Source organism: Sturnira hondurensis, unplaced genomic scaffold (genome assembly GCF_014824575.4).
Source record: "Sturnira hondurensis isolate 20B ecotype Veracruz unplaced genomic scaffold, ASM1482457v3 Scaffold0001221, whole genome shotgun sequence".
NCBI lineage: Eukaryota > Metazoa > Chordata > Mammalia > Chiroptera > Phyllostomidae > Sturnira > Sturnira hondurensis.
This window is the reverse complement of record NW_028073852.1, coordinates 5,675,315-5,698,970: the sequence shown is the minus strand read 5'-3', so window position 1 is coordinate 5,698,970 and position 23,656 is coordinate 5,675,315. Positions and strand designations below refer to the sequence as shown.

At 56.3% G+C, this 23,656-nt stretch overlaps 1 protein-coding gene and 1 long non-coding RNA gene across 9 annotated transcripts in view; one reads left to right on the top strand and one right to left on the bottom strand.

Annotated features, from left to right (window-relative positions):
* The window catches only part of RFFL (ring finger and FYVE like domain containing E3 ubiquitin protein ligase), a 62,784-nt gene extending 40,635 nt beyond the window's left edge, over window positions 1-22,149 (top strand). For 4 of the 8 annotated variants that reach the window (XM_037066579.1, XM_037066617.1, XM_037066555.1 and 1 more), the window contains 6 exons: window positions 5,593-5,780; window positions 11,364-11,774; window positions 15,061-15,144; window positions 15,996-16,206; window positions 17,348-17,371; window positions 19,785-22,149. In XM_037066579.1, coding sequence (XP_036922474.1) covers window positions 5,601-5,780; window positions 11,364-11,774; window positions 15,061-15,144; window positions 15,996-16,206; window positions 17,348-17,371; window positions 19,785-19,966 — 1,092 coding nt within the window. In that variant the 5' untranslated portion in view covers window positions 5,593-5,600 and the 3' untranslated portion in view covers window positions 19,967-22,149. Of the gene's footprint in view, window positions 1-3,058; window positions 3,152-5,582; window positions 5,781-11,363; window positions 11,775-15,060; window positions 15,145-15,995; window positions 16,207-17,347; window positions 17,372-19,784 lie in introns of those variants that run through there. The other 4 variants (XM_037066573.1, XM_037066564.1, XM_037066598.1 and 1 more) reach the window with 3 other exon arrangements.
* A 61-nt stretch (window positions 22,150-22,210) lies between these two features.
* Window positions 22,211-23,177, bottom strand: LOC119001303 (uncharacterized). The gene is made up of 2 exons (XR_005069539.1): window positions 23,100-23,177; window positions 22,211-22,625 (listed from the first exon to the last, which is right to left on the bottom strand). It is a non-coding gene; the product is annotated as an uncharacterized LOC119001303 (long non-coding RNA).
* Window positions 23,178-23,656: the final 479 nt, after the last annotated feature.

Sequence of the window (23,656 nt, the reverse complement as noted above, 5' to 3'; positions counted from 1 at the left end):
GCCCGTCTGTCCTAATGATCCGTTGCACGGGGTACTTTTCTTTATGCTCTTACAGCGCAGATGCTCGTAGTAGTTCCGGGAATACGGTAGAGAGTGTCTCTCTGTACCGGGGATGATTCTGTGAGGCTTTCCACCTTGCCGTTTTCCGGTGTGCCGTGTCAGGAAGGTCCTTCTTGGAGGGTTGGAGGTATTTTTTAAACTGGGCGTTTTGAGAGGATTTTCGCACAGTGGGTTCACCATCAGTGTGTTAATTCCAAGGTGTTGCCGTCCCCGCACGCGTGGAGCCTGCTCCTGCAGAGGTGCCTTGGCACACGGGCCAGGCAGTTAGACTCACAACCCGCTGGACGGGGACCTTGGGGACTTGGCATTACCGCCGTCGATTCCGGGGGTCGTTGGCAAGGTGGTTTTGGAGTGGCAGTGCACACCGCACTCATTTTACCAGGACGCTGGCATTCCGCCCCCTCTGCGCCGTGAGTCAGACTCCCTTCCTCCTCGGGGAAGCCCACGATGACCACGGGCCCACTTAAAATTATTGGGCGTGGTCAGGCGAACAAGGGAAGCAGGCGTGTTACCCCCCCTCGCCTCCGACTCTGGCGCACCCGCCCTGCCTGGTGCAGCCCCTGAGCTCACCTCGCCATTGACACTGCAGCTTTCCTGCCCAGCAGGGCGCGGTCTCCCAGGAAACGCCAGCATATTTGCCGAGCTGACAAAATCCCCTGTGCCAGCCAGCTGCCCCGGCCTCGTTGCACAGGCTTCTTCCACCGGGAACAGTGGAGTCTCCTGCCCCCCCCCCCCCCCGCCCTGCGTCCCCCCCTCCCCTGAAGGCGGAGTGGGAGAGGAGCGTGGGCCATGTTCAAACACTCAGGAGGGAGCAGTCTCCGAGGACTAAGTCTCCAAGTCCCTCTTTCTGAAGAGGGTGGGGGCAATCGAGAAGGAATTTCAAGCCCTCCATGGAGATTTGAAAAAAATGTTTTTTAAATTTTAATTGTTGTTCAAGTAGTTTTGTCTTTTACTCCCATCCCAGCCCACCTCTGCAGCCCTCCCTGCCTCCCTCCCATTTCCACCCCCGCCCTAGTTTTTGTCCATGTGTCCTTTATACTTGTTCCTGTAAACCCCTCCCCTTTTCCCCTGAAATTCCCTCCCTCTGGGAAGATCTGATAATGGTCTTCCAAGATCTGAAGGAAATGTGCAGATCAGAGAGGGGAGTTTTTCAGAGTTGTCAACATGGGAGAATTCTTTGTGCTCCTCACAACTTTCCGTCCTTTAGGTGACATATCAGATGCTGGGTACGTGAATCTGCTTGATGAAAAACTGCTCCCGGGAGAAAAGTGTTAAGTTGGCATAGCGATGTGAAAATGACAAACTCGTTCCTTTCACTCCCTGAAATAACCCCAAATACAGTTATTACTTGGGCCGACGGCTTTCCAGTTTGGCCAGAGCGTACTTTTAACAGACCACATTAGGAAATGCTTCTTTTTGGTATTTAAATAAACTCGAAGAGTCTGTTGACGGTGGTGGCCGAGCAGAGTGAGCAGGTGCAAGGGACTTCAGCAGCGGCATCTTTCCGCCCAGCCCTTCCCGGAGTGGCCCCTTCCCCGCGCACTCGCATCCCAGGATGAGCGTGTCCTCCCCGGAGCACGGGGCCCACGGACAGCAGAGGGGTGCACACCAGGTCTCGCCCAGAGCCCAGTCCTGGCTAGATCAGCCAACCCCTGAAACGGACAGGCCGAGGGCTTTTCCTTGAGAGCTCTCCAAGGAGGCGGGCTCCACGGGAGGCAAAGCCGAGAGATCGGAAGCCGTGCCTTGGGGGACGCAGCGTCTGGACCCCTGCTTTTGTGTCAGGGTGGCCTGCAGCGCCTCACTGGGCCACGGTCCCCTGGGTGCAGGGACCTCTCGTCAGGGTCGCTTTTGGTCTCCCTGGTGCCCAGCGCTCGGCCAGTGCTTTCTCAGTGCGCGTCGAGCACAGGAATTGAAACGACATGCAGCTGGCCAGTGTCCCAGGATTTTCCTACTGTTGGGGCCTCACCAAGAGGGTCCACCCTTTGTGTGAGGGCTTTCTCTCTTAGGAAACAGTCGCAACGTGTAGAGGAGTTTGTTATTTTCTTGTGGTTAAATGCCTCCCCTTTCCTTTTTGTTTCGTTCTTTCACATTTCTCTGTGAATGCTGTGAGCTTGTCTGTGGTTATATCTTTCTTCACCCCTGTCCCATGGTCTGGTGAGAGGGACCACCTTTCCCCCACCCAGAAGTGGTCTGCCCAGACTTCGCCCTGATCACCGGGTCACTTTGCTTCCGCTCCTGGCCCCATTGTTTGTTGCTGGCTTCCTTCCTCTACAGTCTCTTAGTCTGTGGAGTTTTCCCCTGCATCTTTAGGTATGTCCACATTCTCCAGTTTTAGTGGCCCCGATCCTCTCCGACTCCGCCTTCTCTCCCATTCACATTCAAAAGTTGCTTGAAAGATTACTTTATCCTTAGAGTCTTGGCAAATCCTCACTTGTCATTCACTCTCCAACTTACGGTTATTTTCCTAAACTGCTCAAGTAAAGAACATACCCACGTCTTCCTAAAACTGGATCCGTGGGGCATTTTCCAGTTTTTTATTGTGTTCTCTCTGGGTCATGTGATAGCGTGGATAATTTCTTGAAACCCCTAACACTGTCAGCTTCCCGCCTCTGAACATCTATCTTTATGTTCTGCTTGTTCGTTTCCCTCTGCGTGCCCTGGATCAGGTCTTCCCGAGGGTTCTCCTGGGCCTGCCTCTCTTCTGCCCTGACTCTCAGTCTTCTGCCCCACTCTGCGTGTACATACTTGCAGAAGGCTGAGGATTCCCAGGCCTTCGTCATCAGCGGAGACCAAACCCCTGTGTGCCCTGTACACAGTCAGCACCTCCCACAGGTACAAAACTCAGCACCTTAACCCGTGCCCCGCCTTCGCACGCAGGCACACGCCTGCTCCTGGGGGCGTCATCCCACTTACTGATTCACGGTCTGCTCTGTTGTGTATGTCAGAGACCCTGGGATCTATTCTGGGAAGATCTATCCTGGGAAGATCCTGGGAAGACTGTTTCTTCCTCCTTTCCTCCCGCCTCTTTAGTGCGTTGACACAGACGGCTGATTCCTGCAGAGCCCTGGGGACAAACCCGGAAAGCCAAATGGTAATTGTGGTGAAACGCCTAGTTTTGCTTTTTGCCTGCGCACTGCCAGAGAAACCGTGGTTAGGGTGTTGGTGTTATGCCAGTAGCAACAACCAGTGTTTATTCAGTGCTTCATGGCCAGGGGATGTCCAGAGGAGGAGAACGAAGTACAGAGAGGTTATGACTTGGTGGACGTGGGTAACATAACCCGTAAGTAGTAAAGCAGGGCTTGGGAACTGTTTTACTCAGACCCGATACAGGGGCCTGGTGTTATTCCGCACTATTCCAGATGCTCGTCTCGGCAGATGCTGTCGAGAGCTGCAGAGTCCCTCCTTCAGGGACTGCTGCTCACTGTCGTCACCTGTTACCAAGAGAGAACTCGTTTAACTGACTGCTCTTCATCATTGTGTGGGAACCGCTAATTGCAAGTAAGGCAGATTATACCCCTGTATTCTGGAAACTTAGAGTCTTCAGTCGAGAAATAGTAACAGAGAATTTTTTAAGATCTTATTTATTTTTAGAGAGAGTGGAAGTGACGGAGAAAGAGAGGGAGAGAAATATTGCTGTGAGAGTGATACATTGCTCAGTTGCCTCTCACACGCCCCCAACCTGGGACCTGGCCCTCAGCCCAGGCATGTGCCCCGACTGGGAATCGAGTCGGCGACCTTTCAGTTTGCAGGCTGGCGCTTAGTCCATTGAGCCACACTAGCCAGGGCAAGAAATGTTTTTGTGTAGGAAATGGAACAGATGTGTGCGTAGTTGAGATTTAAACATTGTATGTGATTCATTCATTCATTCACTAGTCCTTAGTGTGCCACCTACCTGCTGGGTACTGTATGACTGTTGTGGTTCCTGTTCTCCAGGGGTCACAGGTGTTAATGGGGCCTGCCTACAAAAGTGAATGGGTTGTATCACAGGTGCTTGGGAGGCGGTGCTGGGAAGCTGAAAAGGCCCTGTAGTAGTCAGAGCCCTAGGTTATACCTGTGTGAGCCAGAAGGTTCCTCTCTGCTCAGCCTCTTTTTCTTTCCCTTTATAAAATAGTCAAGGTTGAAACTGTTGGCTTCTTAGTTTCTTCAAGCTTATCACCTCTTTGAATTGTGATTTAACAAAGGCACTTTGAACAAGTCAGGAGGCAGAGCAAAAAGTATCGTTCTTTTGTGTGACCTGATTATTAATAAACACTGTTCCATTTATTATCTCTGTAAACAGCAAGTTCGGGCTCAAAATGTCCACATGGACCGCCTTGGTGTACTGAGAAAGCACACACTTTATCACAGCAGTGCTTGGCATTTTGGTGGGCTGTCTTGTGATCTTTATTCTTACACTTGAAAGGTTAGCTCCTCTTTGTTTTGTGATTTTAAAAAGTCAGCTCTGGCTGGTGTAGCTCAGTGGATTAAACATGGGCTGCAAACCCAAAGCGTCCTTGGTTTGATTCCCAGTCAGGGCACATGCCTGGGTTGTGGGCCGGGTCCCCAGTAGAGGGTGTGCAAGAGGCAACTACACATTGATGTTTCTCTCCTTCCCTTCCTTGTCTCTAAGAATAAATAAATAAAATCTTTAAAATAAAAATAAAAAGTAATCAGTCCCCTTGTCCCTAGTACTTGTATTTGGTGTGTAAAATGGGAATAATGACCCCACACTTTCTAATAAACTCACAGAGGCACTGATTCAGCAAGAAAGCTGAGTTTTATTTGTTGAGCATCTGCTTTGTGCACCACGCTGCTAGGTAGGGTGCGGGCGTGAGTGGGACGTGGTCACTGCTCTCAGGAAGTTCGAGGGTCAGTGGTGGGAGACAACGGGTGAGCTCTCGGCGCAGCCAGCGGTCAGAGGCGCCGTGATGGGGCTTCGCGCAGGGCTGTGGTACAAACCTGGGGGCAGCTGGCTCTGTTGGCTGGTGGGGGGAAACCGGGCTGGGGCGTGGCCAGCACCAGGGAAACGAGCATTAGGTGCAGACGCGGAAGACCCGAGTTTTCCAAATCTCGGTTTTCTGTATCGTTATCAGCTGTGTGACCTGGACTTCTTTTAGCCCGGGTTGCCTCACAGGAAATGGTAATACTGCCTCGAGAGGTCGGTGTGCGTGTGATACAGTTCCGTGTCTGAGCTCTAGGGACCAGGTCATGTTCCTGAGTAAAGTGGATGTTAGGCCACTTGCAAAAGGTTGTATTTGAAGTTAGACCTCAGATTAAACCCAAACAGGGATCAGCAGCCTCTCAAAGGCAGTGTGCTCACTGGGCAGCCCGGCCTGTCCTGGCAGAGGCGTGTCTGCAGTCGCCTCCTGCGTGCAGAGGCAGCTGTGGTGGTGGAGGACGTGGCAGGAAACCTGCAGCCCAGCAAGTCCCCACCTTGAGGGGGTGGCTGGAAGGGTTTGCGCATCCCTGAGCACCTATGCCCTCAGGAGTTGGGGCGTGGTAGTAGAGGTATGTTTTAACTCTGACCCTTCTTCCTCTCCTCCCCTTCACCAGATTTTATCATGTGGGCAACCTGCTGCAACTGGTTCTGCCTGGACGGACAGCCTGAGGAGGCCCCACCACCCCAGGGGGCACGGGCGCAGGCCTATTCCAACCCCGGGTACAGCTCCTTCCCTTCTCCAACAGGCGCAGAACCAAGCTGCAAGGCCTGTGGGGCCCACTTCGCAAACGTGGCTCGGAAGGTAAGTGCTGGCTTCCCGGCCTGCCACAGGCTCAGGCCCTCGGGCCCCTCACTCGCCGTCCTGTTCTGCCCCCTGCCTTCCCTTTGCTTCATCAATGCCTGGAACCCAGGCCCATCCCTTTCCCAAAAGCAGTAAAGGAAAGACTGACCAAGCAAAGTCAGCGCATTGGGGCACAGATTTGGGGCTGGCTAGACCTGAGTTCAGATACCAGCTTTGCCACTGACTGGCTGTGTTGTGGAGCCTTCCCTGACATTTGCCTTCCTGTTTATAAAGTGGGACGCGATGGGCGGGCCCGTCTCAGGGCTCTGTGAGAGCGAGAGGAGGCAAGCCGCAGGGGGTCCCATGCAGCGCCCATGGTGCAGCAGCGCCGTGTTACTGCCTGCGCCCACTGCGGCCACGAGGGCCTGGCTGCAGTGTCAAGGACGTCTCGGGTCCATCAGGACCCTGGCACCGCAGACTGGAGCTCATGCGCTGTGCGGGTTGTGCTTCCCAGATCAGCGGGCAGGAAGGCAGCTTACCAGCTGGGTGCTGATGGTGGGTGCGGCCCCTCTGTCAGCTCCCAGGGCCAGCGAGCTCTCTGGCCAGGCAGGGCGACCCGCAGAGGAACTCCAGCGTTCTGCTCTCTCCTGTGGGGTGAGCGGTCTGCAGCGCAGCCTGCGACGTTGAAGTGGTGATCATGGGAAGTTTGGGAGGAGAAGAGCGTTCTTACACCATCTGCTGTATGCCAGGGACTGTTGTAAGCAGTTCAGAGCTGTTTCAGTTCATCCTCACAATAACTCTGTGATGCAGGTTTTACAGGTCCCGAACTTCCGTTTTATAAGAAACATAAGGCTTAGTGTTTAATAGTTAAAGAGAAACTGCATGTGCCAAGTCCCTGACAAATAGCGTGAGAGACGTTGAAATGCTCGCTCGCTCGCCCTCCTGCTCAGGTGGCACCCCAGGGGCGCAGTTCCACACGGCAGAGCCGGGACTCAAACCCAGGCCTCTGCCTCTCAAGCTCTCTCTCCTACAGGACAGATACCCTGTAGGCTGTATTTTGCCCACACCTGACTGCCGCACAGCCGCGGTGGGCATGTGGCCGAGCTTGCTTGTGACTCACTTGGCCACCCCAGGCCCTGTGGGGACTCGGCCAGAGAGGCTGCTGCAGGCAGGCGGGCGGGCAGGCCGCGGGCGGCTGCTCGGCAGCAGAGGTGCCCCTGCTTTTACAGGGAGACTGAAAAGTGCAGTCTGTAGTCTGTAGACTGAGACTGACGTGGAGAGGAGAAGGGACTGGGTGCCACCTGTCCTCGGTTTTCTCAGTGATGGGGACGGTGGGTGGGGAGAAGGATCTGAGATGAAATAGGAGGAGGGCTTCTGGGTACTTGGCACATCCTTCGCACTGAACTTGGCATTTCAGATGCCTTATCTTTGTTCGGTCCTTACAATAGCCTATGAAATCTGTACTATTATTCGTTCCCATTTCACAGATGAAGAGATTGTTCCCTTTATATAAGGTGGTAGTTTCAGGGACTCCTCAGTCAAGGGAAGACTCTGTTGGGATGCCAGAGAACTTGATGTTTCCACAGACAGTGAGAAATGGTCAGAACAGCTGCTGGGAGAAGTGGCGAAGTAATTGGCAGGAAGGAGGAGAGAGCACCCTCGTTTAAATGAGCCGCGTGAATCTCTGATGGGCGTATTGGAACCTTATTATTTTTAATCTCGTGTCGTATAACTGGTTGTTCTCGAACAATTTAAACAATTATTACAGTTATGTAAGTATACAGCTCACAGAGTCAGGTTGTTCAATGAAGTTTGTTACAATCGTAGGACCCCCTTTCTCATTCTGCTCCCATCAGAGACAGCTACTTTCGGTTCTTTTGGTCAGTAGTTGCCTCCACGTTACTGATGGATGTGGACACACAGCTGACCTTGCACAGTCATAAATCCGTGGACAACTTCTGACTCCCCCACAACTTACCTACAGTTTCTCAGTATCTGCAGGTGATTGTGGACCCCCCTCCCGCCTTTAAAATATGTCAGCTACACTCCGTGGAGTAGAAATGGAGGAGAAGGAGCAGAGAGGACAGGGCTGGTGAGCTGGGCGCGGGGGCCTGGCGCGTGAAGCATGTTGGAAACTTGGGGGAACAGGCAGACCGAGTGGGTTCTTGGCATCTCTCAAGAGCTCATTTCCCTTCGGAGGAGAACAGGAATGAGCGAGGAGAGGACGTAAGTGAGACGCGTTTCCTGCCTTCTGAGAGTTTCCTGTCTCACAGAGAGGGGCAGGCTGCTTTTGCTGCAAGCCAGCTGTCTTGGAGGTACCTGCCTGTGGTTCAGCAGCAGCCCCGATGGTTGTGCAGGGGGGCTGGCGTTCGGCCCCCTGAGTTGGGCTGGAGGAGGAGGAGTTTGTGTTCGGAGACATGGAAGAGGTAATTCCCATCCTGGAGCGGAAAGACAGGGGTTGGTTCTCAGGTCCTGGTGAAAGCTCAGAGATGAAACGAAGGTGACAGAGAATAAAGATGGCTGTGTCACCCGTTTGAGAGCTTGCCACCTTGTGCTAAGGTTTGGTGATGCTGTCTCATGCGATGCTTCCAGTAGTCCTTACACCGACTGAACACCTGACTCCGCAGGTGAGGACCCTGGGGCCCTGGGAGGCTGTCTATTTTGCACCAGCTCCCTCAGCCAGGACACGGCCAGGGCTCGCCGTGCATAGTGTCCACCCGCGCTTTTGTGTGCACTACACACGGGGTTTTATACCCATTATCACACCCATGGTGTGTAGTCATTATACCCATGTACAGTGCACATCCTTAGTTTTCTCTCAAAAATTTGGGCAAGGAAGTGCACCTTATACATGGCAGAATGCGGTGTCACTCCTGTGGCTGCCCCTTTCCCCTCAGCGGGGTGGGGGGGCAGGGTGAGGAAGTGGGTGGGGAGGGGTTGGGAGCAGGAGAAGGGCCGGAGAGGACAGCAGCCGCCCGCCTGAGCTGCCGCTGCCAGCTGTTCTGATGCCGGACACGTGTGCGCTCTGGCATTTAATGCCGGCCGGCCAGCCCCACTGACTGGCCGTTCACGCTGCCTTGTGGCTCAGTGGGTTTGCGCCGATTGCTAGTCTGTACGCACAGGGCTCCTCTGCTCATTCTGCCCACGTTTGCTGGCTGTCGACAGCTGGTCCTCCTCTCCCTTTGTTCTCTCTTGCCCCTGCAAACTGGGCCTTAGCCTTGGGCCCTGCCTTTCTCCTTTAGATGCGTTTCAGGTGCAGGCTGACTTGAGAGCCCCTGCTGGGGGATGGGGGGCCGTGGAAGCTGGGTTGCTGTCTTTGCATTCCGATCTTGCACCCAGTAAACTGCACGAGTTGGAAGAAGGATCGGGGCCTTGTTGAGCTGCGGCGATGAGCGACGCAGAGCTTTTCAGTTGCATCAGGCGAGGCCTTGTTAAACTGCTCTGGCGTAAGTGACGGTCCCTGTCAGGGCTCACAGCGCTATGACGTTGGAGCCTCCTCATGTCACCAGCAGTCCCCCTAAACACTTACTTTCCAACAGAAAGGCTTCAGGTGTGAATGACCCCCCAAGCCCCCAAACACCTGTTTCCTACCTGAGTGGCGTGAGTGGCAGTTGGTCCCAGGACCGTGGTGGTGCAGTGTAGCTTGTGCACTTGGAAGGCAGTCCCCGAGCGTTTCGTTGTCCGGTCGCAGCTGTGCAGAGTGAGAGGGGCTGGGAGTGTGTCCTTCGCAGTGCCTTCTTTTAAGGTCGGGTGGGAGCACCGTGCCCGTGCCCCTTTCCTGTGTCAGTGAGGGACACTTAGAACCAGGTACAACCAGCGCAATGACACAGACCTGTGTTCCGCCCCACACTAGGGTCCACGATTTTGACTGCGAGAATCCGAGTCTTGCCGGCATTCTCGTGGGCTTGAGTAGCTTCTATACTTAGAAACAAGGGAGCAAAAATACTTAGGTTAATACCTAAGTCGCTGTAGGGCAAAAAGTTTTCTGCCTCTTTAAACGGTTAGTGGGTGCGCCCTCCAGGGTCATCCCAGTGAGTCCAGGTATTACCTCTCTTTCGGGAGTGTGACCTGCTCTGGCTGCAGCCAGAGTGGCCAGAGGTCACTGTGCTTGCTCAGCCTGGGCAGCAAGAGGCTGAGGGACTCCTTCCTGTGAGTTGAGCAAGACGTCGCGTGTTGTGCCCTGACTGGTGTGGCTCGGTGGGTTGGGCGCCGGTTCGACGCAGTCCAGGGCACATGCTGGGGTTGCAGGCCAGGTGTCCCAGGTTGGGGGCGTGCGAGAGGCAACCAATAGAAGCTTCTCTCTCACACCGCTGTTTCTCCTCCTCTCTTTCTCCCTCTCTTCCCCTTTCTCTGAAAACAAATAAATAAAAATCTTTGAAAGACAAAAGGCATCCTGTGCTGTGTCATCTGCAGATGTGGGTGTTGCTGGGGGCTGGCCGGGCCCTCTTGCTGCCCCTCTGAGACTCTCAGCGCTTCCACAAACAGGAGCTCCCGAAACCGTGTTCAGACGGCCTGCCGTAGCTCTAAGTGTTCTCCTTGGATGTGCTCTTCCGCACCCCTGGATTCCCAGCCCTCCAAGTGGGCCTTCCTGGGGTGGGAGTTGGAGATGGATAGCCAGGCCCTTGGCTCAGGACCGCTGTTAGCTTGCTCGGGACCGAGTCAGGCAGTGTGGCTGGTGGAAGGAGCACGCCCATGGGTGTTCAACCCCACAGAGCCCGCGCGTGGATCCCAGCTCTGCTGTTCGCTGCCTGCCATGCAGCACAGTGCTCTGGGCCTCGGCTGTTGGTCTGTGAGGCAGGGAGGTACGTGAGTACCTATGTGGCTGTTGCTTCGAGAATTAAATGACAAGCTAGGCCCTGGGTAGTGTGGCTCAGTGGGCCTGGCGCTGGCCTGCAAACCGAAAGATCGCTGGTTCAATTCCCAGCCAGGCCACCTGGGTGGTGGGCCAGGTCCCCAGTTAAGGGCATGCGAGAGGCAACTGGTCTGTGTTTCTCTTGTACATTGATGTTTCCCTCTCTCCCCCTCCCTCTCCTCTCTCTGAACATAAATAAATCTTTAAAAAAGACAAGCTAGGTATGGCTGTGGCCCGCAGTGGCCCCTCAGTAAGTTTAGTTGGTACTGCAGCTGCCGCCGCAGCCTTTCCACATTTGCTTGCTTGCTTCAGCGGCGCAGGGTCACAGTCCCGGACTAGAGCCCTGCCTCTCATCACCAGCTCGCGTTTGCCAGCGACAGGAACCAGAGCAGTCACACTCGCTGTGGCTGGACTCCGTGTCCGATGTGCTAAATGCACTGTCTCATACCTTTACCTGCCCCGTTTTACAGATGAGGAAACGGGAGGTGGGGGTACACCCGCCCTGACACCACAAGACAGGGAGGAGGGAGACAGTAAAAGCATGGGGACTTTTTATTCGAAACCTGGCAGTCTTAGTTCATGGCCTCCATTTCTCTGTGGGTAAAAGAAACACAGCCTCACGTGGGGTAGGCACTGCCATGTCCTGTACAGGGACACGCGGAGGGCCTGCCACCTCCGAGTGCCATCTGTGGGCCCGCCCCGGCTTGTTCTCACGGTCTCACGTGGTTTCCTCTGCCTCTTGCTCTAAGCAGCAGACCTGCCTGGACTGTAAGAAAAGCTTCTGCACGACCTGTTCCAGCCAAGTGGGGAACGGGCCCCGCCTCTGCCTTCTCTGCCAACGATTCCAAGCAACGGCCTTTCAGCGGGAGGAGCTCATGAAGATGAAGGTGAAGGACCTGAGGGACTACCTCAACCTCCATGACATCTCGACAGAAACGTGCCGGGAGAAGGAGGAGCTCGTGTTCTTGGTGCTCGGCCAGCAGCCCGTGACCGCCCAGGAGGGCAGGACTCGTGTCCCGGCCTTCCCCGCGGCCTCCCCCGAGCAGCAGGCCTTCCTGAGCCAGCTCCGCTCCAGCGCCATACCTCCTACCTCGCCCGGCCACCCCCCTCCGCCCACACAGGCCGCGCCTGCCCCCGCGGCCCAGGCTCAGGAACACCGGCAGGTACGGCCCTTCCGAGGCCTCTGCCAGTCTGAGGGCTCGGTGCCCCCGCCTGCGTTGTGGGGGGTGGGCTGGGAGCGTCAGGGTCTTATGTGTGTGCACAAGCGATTATTTTCTTGACCTCACCCTCAGGTTTGGGCGTTTTTCAGAGATGACAATGCATGGGACCAGGGTTTCTTGTGCTGTTTTAAATCCTTACCTCAGGATATGTTTATTGATTTTAGAGAGAGAGAGGAATGGGGAGATAGGGGTCAGGGGAAAGAGAGACACTGATGTGAGAGAGGAACATGGATCTGTTGTCTCCTGTATGTGCCCCGACTGGGGTTTGAACCCACAACCTTTTGTGGTGCATGGGACAATGCACCAATGAACTGAGCCACTCGGCCAGGGCTGTTTGTGTTGAATTCATACAGATCCCAGTCAGACATTGAAAATTTAATCTCATTCCAGAAATATTTTTTAAAAAGATTTTATTTCTAGAGAGTGGGGAAGGGAGGGAGAAAGAAAGAGAAACATAATGGGTTGTCTCTCAAGTGTCCTGACCTGAACTGAACCCGCAACCCAGGCTTGTACCCTGACTGGGAATTGAACCAGTGACCTGTGCTGCCGGATGACGCCCAACCAACTGAGCCACACCAGTCAGGGCCCAGAAATATTTCGAGAAAACCCAGTTAACTCTCCAAATGTGGTTCTGCTCAAATCGCCCTCCCACTTACTCACCTTTGTGGTGGTCTTTCATGGCTAGGTAGGGAACTCGGTTGCTTAGGAACCACCCCAAGGCACATAGGGCGAAAAGCACCATGTGGGGAGCAGGGCGAGTGGGGAACCACAGTGACTGAGACGAGGACGGACACTGCTTCCCTGCCAGTCCCCGGGCAGGGCAGTGGTCAGCCCGGTGCTGCACGCTAAGCTTCCTGTCGCCGTCCCAGTGGGGCCTAGAGGGGTCAGCCGCCAGCAGCACACTGACCGGACTGTGCACTGGGCACGGGAAGGACCGGGTGAGGGAGCATAGCCTCGCCCTGAGAAAGCCCCAGAGGGAAGGCAGACGCACAAGCCAACTAAGGGGTGGGAGTGGGGCCAGGGCACTTAGGCACTGTGTGAGGAGCGGTGGTGTCCTGTGCTTGTGCTTATGTAAGTGCCTCGGTGGGCTTAGGACATGGAAGGTCCAGCCAGTCTGCACATTCACTTTGTCATTGGCTCTCGGTCACCCCGGGTGAACTGCGAGCCTCCCCCGATGAAGCGAGGTTCGGAATGCCAGGCCACTTTTGTACTTGCCAGGGTGTCGGGGGGTGGCTGGTGTGACGTCAGGTCCGAAGAGCTCCGAGCTGCTTGGGGCTGGCGCAGCACTCGGGCCGGCGGTGCCCACAGACCTGGACCGTTGCTGCCCCTTGTTGGTGCCGCCTCCTTTGCCAGGACCGGGCCCCGGATCCGGCTCTGGTGGGCCCTGGGGCCTAAGGCCAGTGTGGCCGCCAGCTTCACCTGCAGGAAACGCATGTCCTCCCGAGCATGCCTTCGCCCCACCTGGAGCTTAACCCTCTCCTGAGCTCTGCCTCTGTCTGCTGGACAGGTTCTTCCTCCTGCTGTGACCGCCTCCCTCTGCTTGGTTGGGCGCTCCTCTCTGTTTATGGGGACCTAGGAGGCTAACTTGAGGAAAGTGCTTTTCCCTGAAGAACCTTCAGGTGGGTTTTCACTGAGAGGAGGTTTTGAGCTTCCTGTCGTTGACCAGAAGTGTTCAGACCGCAGGTCACGGCCCGCACTAGGTCTGGTTGGGCCCACCTCTGATCACCGATGTTTTCAGAGGGCCTTCAGGTCCCTGGCGTTTCTCGTTCTCGTGAGATCTGCGTTTTGCAAGCCAGAAGGACAGACATGGGGGAAGTTAATTCAGTAACCTGGGCAAGGCCACCTGCTGGTTCCCCGAGTGAGCTGCCCCCAGGATGCGAATCTTCTCGCAGGGCCGGCTCTGCCAGGGCTCCGTCCTTTACCTTGGGTGCCCTGGTTGCCAGGGGAGGGGACGTGTGGAATAAGCGGAACCGTGGGCAGCTTCTAGTTGTAGAATTTGATTTAGCCAGTGGGCAGAGGCAACGAGCTGAGCAGCATGAGATCCAGTCTCTCTTTCTGAGAGAAAAAGGACGCACAGAGCCATCTGTTCAGGAGCAGGTGAGGCTCTGCAGGTTTCTGTGAGTCCAGGCCCTCGCCACGCCTGCATAAAATTGAGGGGCAGCGGGGGTGTTTCTGGAGACATTGTTTTGGGTGCCTCCCTGTACCTGTCATGCTGTGCAACAACTCACTCGGCATTTCTGGGCGGTGGCCATTTCTGCGTTTCATTCGCACTGTAGTTGCTTGCCTCTTCTTAATTAGCTCCATATATGCACCCTAGTCTGGGAGGAGGGGCTGGGCCAGTGGGTGGCTGGTTTCCTAGGCTGTCCCTTTACTGGTGCTTCCAGAGGCTCCTGGCAAAGGCCTGTGAGCTCAGACAGCCCCTGCTCTGGGCTCACAGGAGGCCCTCTGCCTTGAGGGAGCAGTGGGTGGAGAGGGGCTGGTTAGGGGATTTGTGGCTTAAATGGTGATGGGCTTCGGAGGCTCCCGGTTCTGAGCAAGCAGAAAGAGCACAGGCATTTGTCTTGTATCGTCTGAGGCTAGTAGACCCTTAGATGCTTTAAAATAAATTTTGGACCCAGGTTTTAAGACAGCTCTTACTAAGAGTGTGTCCCGCTGGCTGGGCACATTTCCAGAATGAGAGCAGTGACAGGCCAGAGAGAGGGGATGGGCAGTGAAGGACTGGAAACGTCGATTCAGCCACGCCAGGTGAGGAAGCCGAGGAGGTGGGGTGTGGAGGGAGGGCGTGATGCAAGCAGTTTGGAAGAAAATAGTGGGCATTGGTCCAGGGGGCAGGCCCGAGGATGGTGGGTGGAAGTTAAAGGAAGGGCATCTTGGGGTGAGTGTCAAGGAAAAAGTTCAATGACGGAGGGAGTCTCCTGCAGTGACACCTGACCTTCCTGTCACGTGGGGCGTTCAAGCCGAGACTCAATTGACGGCAGTGAGCAAGCGAATGCCGTCCTGTGGGCGGCAGAATGGACGCACCCTTGCTCCGGAGTGGAGACCCTTCGAGCCGCTCCTCTGCCTGACAGTCAGTGTTGGGGAGCCGGCCTTTGTCCCGCTGCGGTGCGGGACCCCAGCGTGCTGGGGGAGGCGGCAGGCCACTGGGGACATGGCGTGGGCTCAGGAGAGGCCAGTGCTGTGCAGATCGCCAGGACGTTTCTGGACGTGATGGCACTTTCTCTTCCCACAGGCCAGTGGCCATGCGTCTCAGGATCAAGGAGAACCCGTCTACCCGGAGAGCGCAGCCAGAGCGCCCGCTGAGGACGAGACCCAGGTGGGGCCTCTCGGGTCTGTGCCTTTCTTTGCCTTGACCATTCCACTGCTGTTCGTAGGCTTCTGTCGGGAGCCTCAGCAGACTCCGCAGAGAGAAGACCTGGTCTGTGACGACAGTCGGTGGGGTTCAGTGTTAGTGCTCTTTCGAAGCTGCTAGTGCGTCGGTGCGGAGTTGACTGGGGCGCCTGGTGGCCCGTAGTGTCCAGTCTCTAGACGTTCTGGGAGCTGCCCGAGCGCAGGCTCCTGGTGCCGCCGTGCGAGTCTCGCTGTTCCACTGCTGCTAGCACACGGCAGCCGTTATCGGGGAGGGGAGGTGAGAGCGTTTTGGGCTCGGTCCTGCTGGGGCGAGTCCAGTGTGGTCAAGGTTACCTGCAGAGGGGTGCTTGCCTGGAAGTCTCCCCCTTCGTGGGAAAGGAGAACTCTGCACTGAAGAGAGGAAGGCCAACAGCACGCTTTCGGATTCTTGTGCTGCCCCGTGTAGTCTTCACGGGGACCCCGTGTGCCGGGACTGCTGCCTCTCCTCTGTGGAGGGGCAGATGGCTCGGAGTGGGGTGCAGCCTGCCCGGTCCTCTTGAGCATTACTCGGAGGAGCTGGGAGTCAGAATCGGGGCATCTGACTCCAGCAGGTGCCCACTGCTCGGTTTGTGGCTGGCTGTGCCCAAGCACAGAACCTGGGTCAGGAGGAGACTGGGGTCTGTTTGCAGTGCAGAGCACCCTGCCAGCGACTCCCTGCCTCCACTCCTACTTTGGAGGTGGGTTATCGAAAGTACAGGGTGCTGGGTGCTTTGGGGTGCTTGGAGAGAGCGTGGGGAGTTCCGGCTGAACCCACTGGTCTCATCTTTGCCTTCTCAGTCCGTGGACTCGGAGGACAGCTCCATCCCGGGCCGGAGGGCGTCTCTGTCTGACCTGACCGACCCGGAGGACATCGAAGGCCTGACTGTGCGGCAGCTGAAAGAGATCCTGGCTCGCAACTTCGTCAACTACAAGGGCTGCTGCGAGAAGTGGGAGCTGATGGAGAGGGTCACGCGGCTGTACAAGGACCAGAAGGGCCTGCAGCACCTGGGTGAGGAGGGGCCGTCTGGGCGGCAGCCCGCAGAACCCCCAAGCGCTCACTCTCCGGAGGGGGACAGCATCTTCCAAGGGAGGAGCCACCGCACGCCTTTGTGCCCCCAGTAACAGCCGTCACTCAGAGTCGAGTGCCGGGACCGGGCTCGGCAGCGAATCTTCAGAGCAGCCCGTGGAGTAGGCGTGATCCATGCCCCTTCTGTTGTGGAGCCCAGATTCGAGGAGCTCCTGGTCAGGTTCATGGCCTTTCCCACCGTGCGTCACCGCCACCATGCTCACCATAACCTCCAACAGTAACTGCTTAAACAGGCAGGAGATGAGGGCGGGGACCTCGCACCCTCCGTGTGGAGAGGGTGTGTCAGGCCGCGCTTGGGCTTCTCCTCTGCTCCTTCCCTACCGCCTCCTCCGCAGCATCGTTTTCACGCGATGCCCAGTTGGATACCTGGGCCTGTGGGCAAGTGAGTTCGGGGAAGAATCCTTCCGTCCTGTCCCGCTCTGACTGGTCCGTGGTGGATGCTACGCTAGTAAAGGCAGAGAGTCCTGCAGCAGAGAAGGGTGTTTAGCTGTTCTGAACTCTGAATTCCCTGAAAGGATTTCCCTTAGAACCCAGCTCCCCTCCCCTCCCCATTTTCTCCCTGTGGGTTAACACCTACACCCCTCACATGCTGACACAGAGTCAGGCTCTGCCCTCCCAGTCGCTCAAATTCATCAGATAGGGACCTCTGACCCATCATCTGGTCAGACTCACTCCTGCCTTTGGGGTCGTCCCCAGAGTGTCCCCGGTATCCTGAGTATGTAGGGAGTAGGAGACAGCTCCACCCAGGAGCCCCGGCCAGACACCCCGGCTGCTGGAACGCCGTTCCCTCTTCCCCACCGGAGCTCCAGCCTGAGGGTGCTGGGCACGGTGTCCCTCCTTGGCAGCCTTGGTCATCCAGGCCAGTGGGGACCCTTTTCTAAGACCAGCCCAGACCCCCAGCAGGAGCTTTCTGTGGTTCTCAGCGTGGGCGGCAGGGAGGGCGGGTGTCTGTCTGGGTGCTTGGCCATCCGGTTCCCAGCAGGGACAGTGGAGGCCAGCGATGGAGGCAGGGTGGCTGGGGGCTCTGCTTGCAAATTCAGACACCTCTTTCCTTCCCTTTCAGTGTGCGGTGCCGAAGACCAGAACGGTATGTAGTCGTCTCTGTTGGGAAGGGGCTTAGGCTCTCAGCCTCTCTGTCTCTCCCCTCCTCCAACCCCAGTTGCTGCTGAGAGGCTGAGACTTCGGGGGGGATCGGCATGGGGACAGAAGGAGTGGGGGGACTCCCGGAGGACGGGCTTCTTGGTGTCCTTAGAAATTCTCCCCTCCCCTCCCCGGAGGGGAGGGGCAGCACACCTGGGGCAGACCGATGGGCACTTCCTGGCTTCTGGGCTCGGAAGCCAGCCTGTGTGAAACATTTAACCGAGCGCATGGTGCGCGTGTCCCACTCGGTTCCTTTCCGTGCTCCCAGTGCCAAGGCTCTCCTTCCCCCCAGTTTGCACTCCGGGCTGGGCTGTGCGCGCCTTCAGGCCTCCTGGTACCAACCAGAAGGAGAGGGCCTTGTCAGTACAAGGCCGGGCAGTGGCTGGAGCCACTCTGGGGACAGATTGGGACAGGCGTTCCGCACGGTGCTCTCTAGGTGCAAGATGCACAACCCCCTCAGCTGCCAGGCTGCCCCTGTGTGTCGAAGACCACCCTGAGCCTGTGGGAGCGCCTAGAAAGCCCTGCAGGACCCTGACTCTGGGCTGCGTCCCGGCCTGCTGGGCTAGGTTAGAACTTAGCGTCAGTCAGGGCTCTGTGGCGATGAGCTCGTCCTCACAAGGGAGTCTTCTCAGGGGGCAGGAGCCCGCAGAGCGTTTTACAACTTAGAAGACCCTCCAAGGTTGTTATGAGTGGGATGGAGTCTTCTGGTGGACGGATGATCGCAAGTGGAGCTCTCTTTACTTCTTCCCCCAAACTCTCCAGAGATCCCCGTCCACCCCCTCACCGTGATGCCAAGGTCATGCTCATCCCCTTGGTACCTTCCTTTCTTTCTCTGGTTCCCTGGGAGATGCTGGCACCTGAGTTGATGACTGTTCCTGAGAGAAGTGATCACTGATGAAATCCTGTCAGTGACTTCTGCCCACTGCGGGTGTTTGTATAGTCCAGCCCTTCCCGCACCTTCGCTGCAGGGCTGGCAGCCCCTCTGGGGGGTGGACAGGGTTCAGGACCTTTCACAGCCAGCCCACTCAGGCGTGTCCTGACGTTCGAGCAGTCCGGGAAACAGGAAGAGGAAGCGCCGCGGAGTGTGGGCAGCTCCCCGGTGGGATGGCAGTGGTGGACGGTGCGGTCCAGTCCCCCGTGCCTGGCCACCTGGTTTGGGCTTCCATTTGAGACATGCTGGCTTGGGACTGCGTTTATGGACACAAAGGGGTTTCTGTTTGTGCAGCCAAACCCGGACACTAGCCAGGCCCGCTGTGTCTCACCACTCAGACGAGACCGTGGGCTGTTACAAGAACTCTTTACTCGGGGGGGATGAATGCCCTCTGGGTAGTGCCCACACTGAGGCCACTTGCCCAGAGAGCCCCTGCCTGGGTTCGCCTCCTGGCTTCTCTACTTGGCAGCTGTGTGCTGTGAGCAGCGCTTTGGCCTCAGTTGCCTCATCTGTAAAATGGGTAGTAAGAGCAGGAAATTCACAGTTTTTGTGGGGATTCAATGAGTTGAAACATGGAGAGCTCTGAGGGCTCTGCCTGGGAGCAGCCGGTCAGTGTGAGCTGCTGTTGTGCCGTTGGGGTGCTCACTGAATGCCCATGGGCCGTTTAGCAAACAGCCACCACATGGCCCGAGTTCTGGGGACTCCAAGGCGGATATCTGACCTCGGAGCACACAGCAGACACTAAGTATCTCAGAAACTGAATAGGTTTGTTGAATTACAGAACTCCCGGTATAGTGTCGGGGTAAGAAGGCAGACTCAGAAAGTGCCACCCAGTGTGGTGGGCAGGCGTGGGCCACAAATACGGTTTACGGGGGCAGCACAGAGGAGGGAGCTCACAGTTTTTGGTGGGCTCTCTCACCAGGACGTTCTGAGGAAGCCCAGGGGTGTGGGTGGGATAGCAGAGGAGGCCCCTGATCCTTGGCCTTATTAAATTGGGGTCAGGTTCACAGGTAAGCCTTGTAGCCCTTAATCACTCATTACATTTCCCTTTACATCCAAACTTTTCTGGACCATTTTTATCTGTTCAGCATGTTCTGCCTCGAGGGATAATGAGTCCCTAAGTGCCATTCACTCAACCTATTACAGCATCAATTGTCTGAAAATTATTCCTTTTAAGCTTTGAAGACTTTGCCTTATTTAGTTCCCATGCTCTGGGATGTATTTGATCTCCAGGTACTTGATCCTTCAAATCTATAACCCGACCTGTAGAGGCACAGATTAAAGCAGCACCTGGGATTGGTTCCGGGGGAACATTTTCTTGGAGTCCTGGTGGAGGGGCCGTGTGTGGGTTGCGGGGTTTGCTCACCGTGTCTGGGCTCTCTCCCACTGCACGCCCTTACTCTGCCCCCTTCTGCCTGTGCCTGTGCAGGGGGGGCGGTGCCGCCCAGCCTGGAGGAGAACCTGTGCCGGATCTGCATGGACTCACCCATCGACTGCGTCCTGCTGGAGTGCGGCCACATGGTCACCTGCACCAAGTGCGGCAAGCGCATGAACGAGTGTCCCATCTGCCGGCAGTACGTGATCCGGGCTGTGCACGTCTTCCGGTCCTGAGGGCTTGTACCGGCTTCTTCAGTGCCTTACAGGGACACGGCGTGCGGTGTCGGGCTCAGGGCTGGCCGGCCTGCACAGGGGCAGGCTGACGGGAGTGTCTGCAGTGTTCCCAAGGCCAGGTCAAGCAGAGAGACTGTGTCACCTCTGGGCACGCCTGCCTTGCCACGGAGGCACGCCTCTTGGCTGGCAGGGCCCGAGGCAGTGCGAACTGGTACAGGTCGCTTGGGCAAGTCCCCGTTTCTCCGATCTTGGGTGACGATGGTAACTGATGAAGAGAGAGGACTTTCCAGAACTTGGATCCCATCTTCCTCCTTCCCCCCTGTACCCCACCCAGCCCCCCCGAGCTGCTTGCCTGTGTGTCCCCAATCAGAAGTCCCAGTAGAAATGGTTCTCTTCCTCCCCAGCACATTTGGATTTATTTCTGGTTTCACAGGCTTTCTGTGCTTTAACCGACCTTTGCTAAAGTTTCTTGCTGCGTTGCCTAAAATCCGTTTGTCTCTTCAGACCAAAAAGGTGTTAGCTTGCCAGACCCCTAGCAGTCCTCCTTAGGACAGAGTTTGGACCAGCCGAGTTCTCTCTTGTGAGGAATGAAACACAGATGCTATTCAAAGGCATTAAAACTTGCTTCCTTCAGTGCTTGGGTGAGAAGCTCTCAGTCTCCTAACCTGACCTCGGGAGCCCACGAAGCCTCTGGCCCCCGACAGCTGGGAAGGTCCGTGTCTGTGTGTGAGAGATGGTGTGTGGGCCCTTTCTGCTGGTTCCCTGGGGGCCTGCCTTAGTACTGTCCCTGATTCTAGTTTGAAAGAAAAGGAAAAGCGTTGGGTGGAAACGATGGCTTTGTATCACTGGGACTTCTCCAACAGACGGGGGTTTTCAGCCACTGTCCCCTGAGGATGAAGTCCCTGTCCCGTGGAGGTGTAGACATGCTCTCACTCAGGGCACTTAGGCAAAGGACCCAGCTCTTCTCTAGCCAGACTCCTGAGTTCCCGGAGACCAGCCGTGCGAGAGACACGGAGCACCTAGGACACACTGGAAGGTGCTAAATGAGGTGGTCCCAGCCCCTGAGCAGACAGCGGGAAGTCTTAGTCCCCCGGCTGGTGGGGACCCCCCCCCTTTCCCAGCTGCTGATCTGAGGCTGGGCAACGGGGACGCGCTCTGCTCTCCAGGCTCTTTAGGGAGGCCTGGGTGCTGTGCAGGTCGTGTCCGGAGCCCTGTTCCGATCTTCATGCCGCCGCAGAGCCAAGGGGCGAGGGAACGGTTTGCTGGCGTGCTTGGCCCGAGCATGCGTGCACGCCGCTGCCCGTGGACAGGAGAGGCCAGCCCCAAACACCAGGGGGCCTTGGGCAGGACCCCCGCCCCAACCCCACGCAGCCGAGATAGCCAGTCATGACTCTGGAAAGCAGTGGGAAAACCTCCGAGAGAACCTGTTTATTGACAGATGTGTTTGTGCTTTCCCTCCACCGCTGAGTCTGAGCCTCCCTTTGGGGAAACCGAATTCCGTCAAGTAGTTGTCAGTTAAACCCTGGGCCATGTACCTCGCTGCCATGCCAGGTCCTGGATGATTTGATTCCTCTGTAGGAACAGGGAGAATCACGCACAATTCCCGGTGAAGACGTTTTCCTGCTGGGCAGTAAATGCCGTAGTCGACGGCGCCCATCAGGTCAGCGAGGGGTTCAGCTGCTCCTCAGTCCCACTGTGAAACAGGCCTGTCTGCGTGCACCTCGTTGAGATCTAGCGATAACTTCAGGGTAGAAGCCGGCTCTTCCTGCTTTAAATCTGCTTCTCTGTGGAGGCCTTACCTCGCCCTGCTTCCCCGTTTCCCTCCTAATCGGGAGTCAGAAGTCCTACCCTAAGGGTTGGTGAGTAACCTCGGTAAGAACTAGAATCCATACCATTTACTCATTTGGGAGAAAGAACTTGCCTTTAAGCTCAAGTCCTCTAACCTCTTGGTGAAGGTTTTCATTTAAGAAAACAGGTGGCTAGCAACCCCGGGTGTTTTTGTTTTTGTTCTTTTGGTATCTTCATCACACCAAAAAAGGTTGGAAATTCCAAGATCTTGTTTCAGTTACTATCTGACCTAGGTAGAAGACTCGATTTTTATCCTTGAATGCTCCTTTCTGCCCCTCATGGGTCCTTGGTCTTTATTATCATGGAAACATCTAATTCCTCCAATGGTTCCTTGGCTTTTGCGGTGACTGTCCAGAAACTTTGGTTGAGACCTTTTTAACAAGGCGAGACTTTTTAAACAAGGCTTGAAGAGCTGACTGTTTTGTGATGTTGGAATATTTGGATCCAAACTAGTGAGAATAAGCGGTACAGGAATTAGTGCTCCACGTATGTTGTATAAATTTCTTGGAATTTTTTGGATGTGAATGTGTTACTACAAGTGGCATAGACTGATTCTCAGACGTGGGTGTTTAAACGAACCCAGATGTATTTTTTGTCACACAACCCTGCTTTATAATTTTGTAATAAAGTTTCTGTGCAGATGCCTGTCCTGTGCAGCGCGAGGCTGCCGGAGGCCTGATAGTCAGGACCGACAGGAACCGGCCTGCTGATGGTTGGACCCCGGCGTGTGCGCACAGCTGTGCTCTTCAGAGACGGGGTTGTTTTTAGGGATGCTTGGGCCAGGTCCTGTGGGGCTTCAGTCAAGACAGCCCTGTTCGGCAGAGGAGGAGACAGAAGCGGAGTGCGGAGGCTTAAGGTCTCACCGGTGTGCTCCAGAGGCCTGGGACAGCCTGGGTGAGGGTGGAGGCCGGATGGGAGGACTCACTATGAGACCACATGGGAGGGAGCACAGAGTTTGGACACTGACCATGATTCGGTAAGGGGTGGACCTTGAGGACGGGCATGGAGGGGAGCCCGAGGATAGCCAGTGGCCCTGAGAGAGGGACAGTGGCTTTGGATACAGCTGCGGTGGCCGGAGTGGGACTCGGAGGCCGGCCCAGCCCATGCCCGACTGCTGTGTGGACACAGCCTGTGCACACCCGGGAAGGGGCTCCGGGAGCAGCCGCTGGGAGAGCTCGAGTGTGTGCGGGTCTGACCCCGGACTGCGGAGACAGACTTGTCCAAAGGGTGTGCAGGCTCAAGGCCGGGCCGCAGCCCTTTGTCCTCCCTGTTCTGGGCCACTGACCTGTTGAGCACCCAGTGTGACCTCTGCCGCCAAGCGACAGCTTAACGAAAGCTCGAGTTCTGTGGAAGTGCACTGAGGGGTATGGGGTGGTGCCGATGGCATCGTCTCAGCAGCAGGAGAAGCGAACCAGAAAGCGTGGAAGGAAACAGGCAGAACACCTGGAACGGCAAACGGAAGGTGCCACCCGGCAAAACGCCCCTGTGCTGCGAGGCTGCTTCTGGAGTGTGTGCCCTGTGGGGATGGGTGGGGTGGGGTCCGTCGGGCTGAGGACAGTGCCAGTGTCCTTTGGCAGAACATCGAGGGAGAGCCGGGTCCTGCCACTCTGTCCAGTTGCATGGAGGGGTGGAAACTCAAGTAGGTCAGTGCTCAGTGGGGCAGCTTTTGTCTGCGTTGACGATAAGATAGAAAAGGTGTATTATTCATGGTACTGAAGCCAGACTGAATGGTGCCCATCAAAACCACCCAGTGTTCTGAGCTAGACTCAGGGCAGCCCCTCCCACTCCACCCCTTCGTCCACACACATTGGAACCTGCAGGTGGAAACCCAGGTCAGTCAGG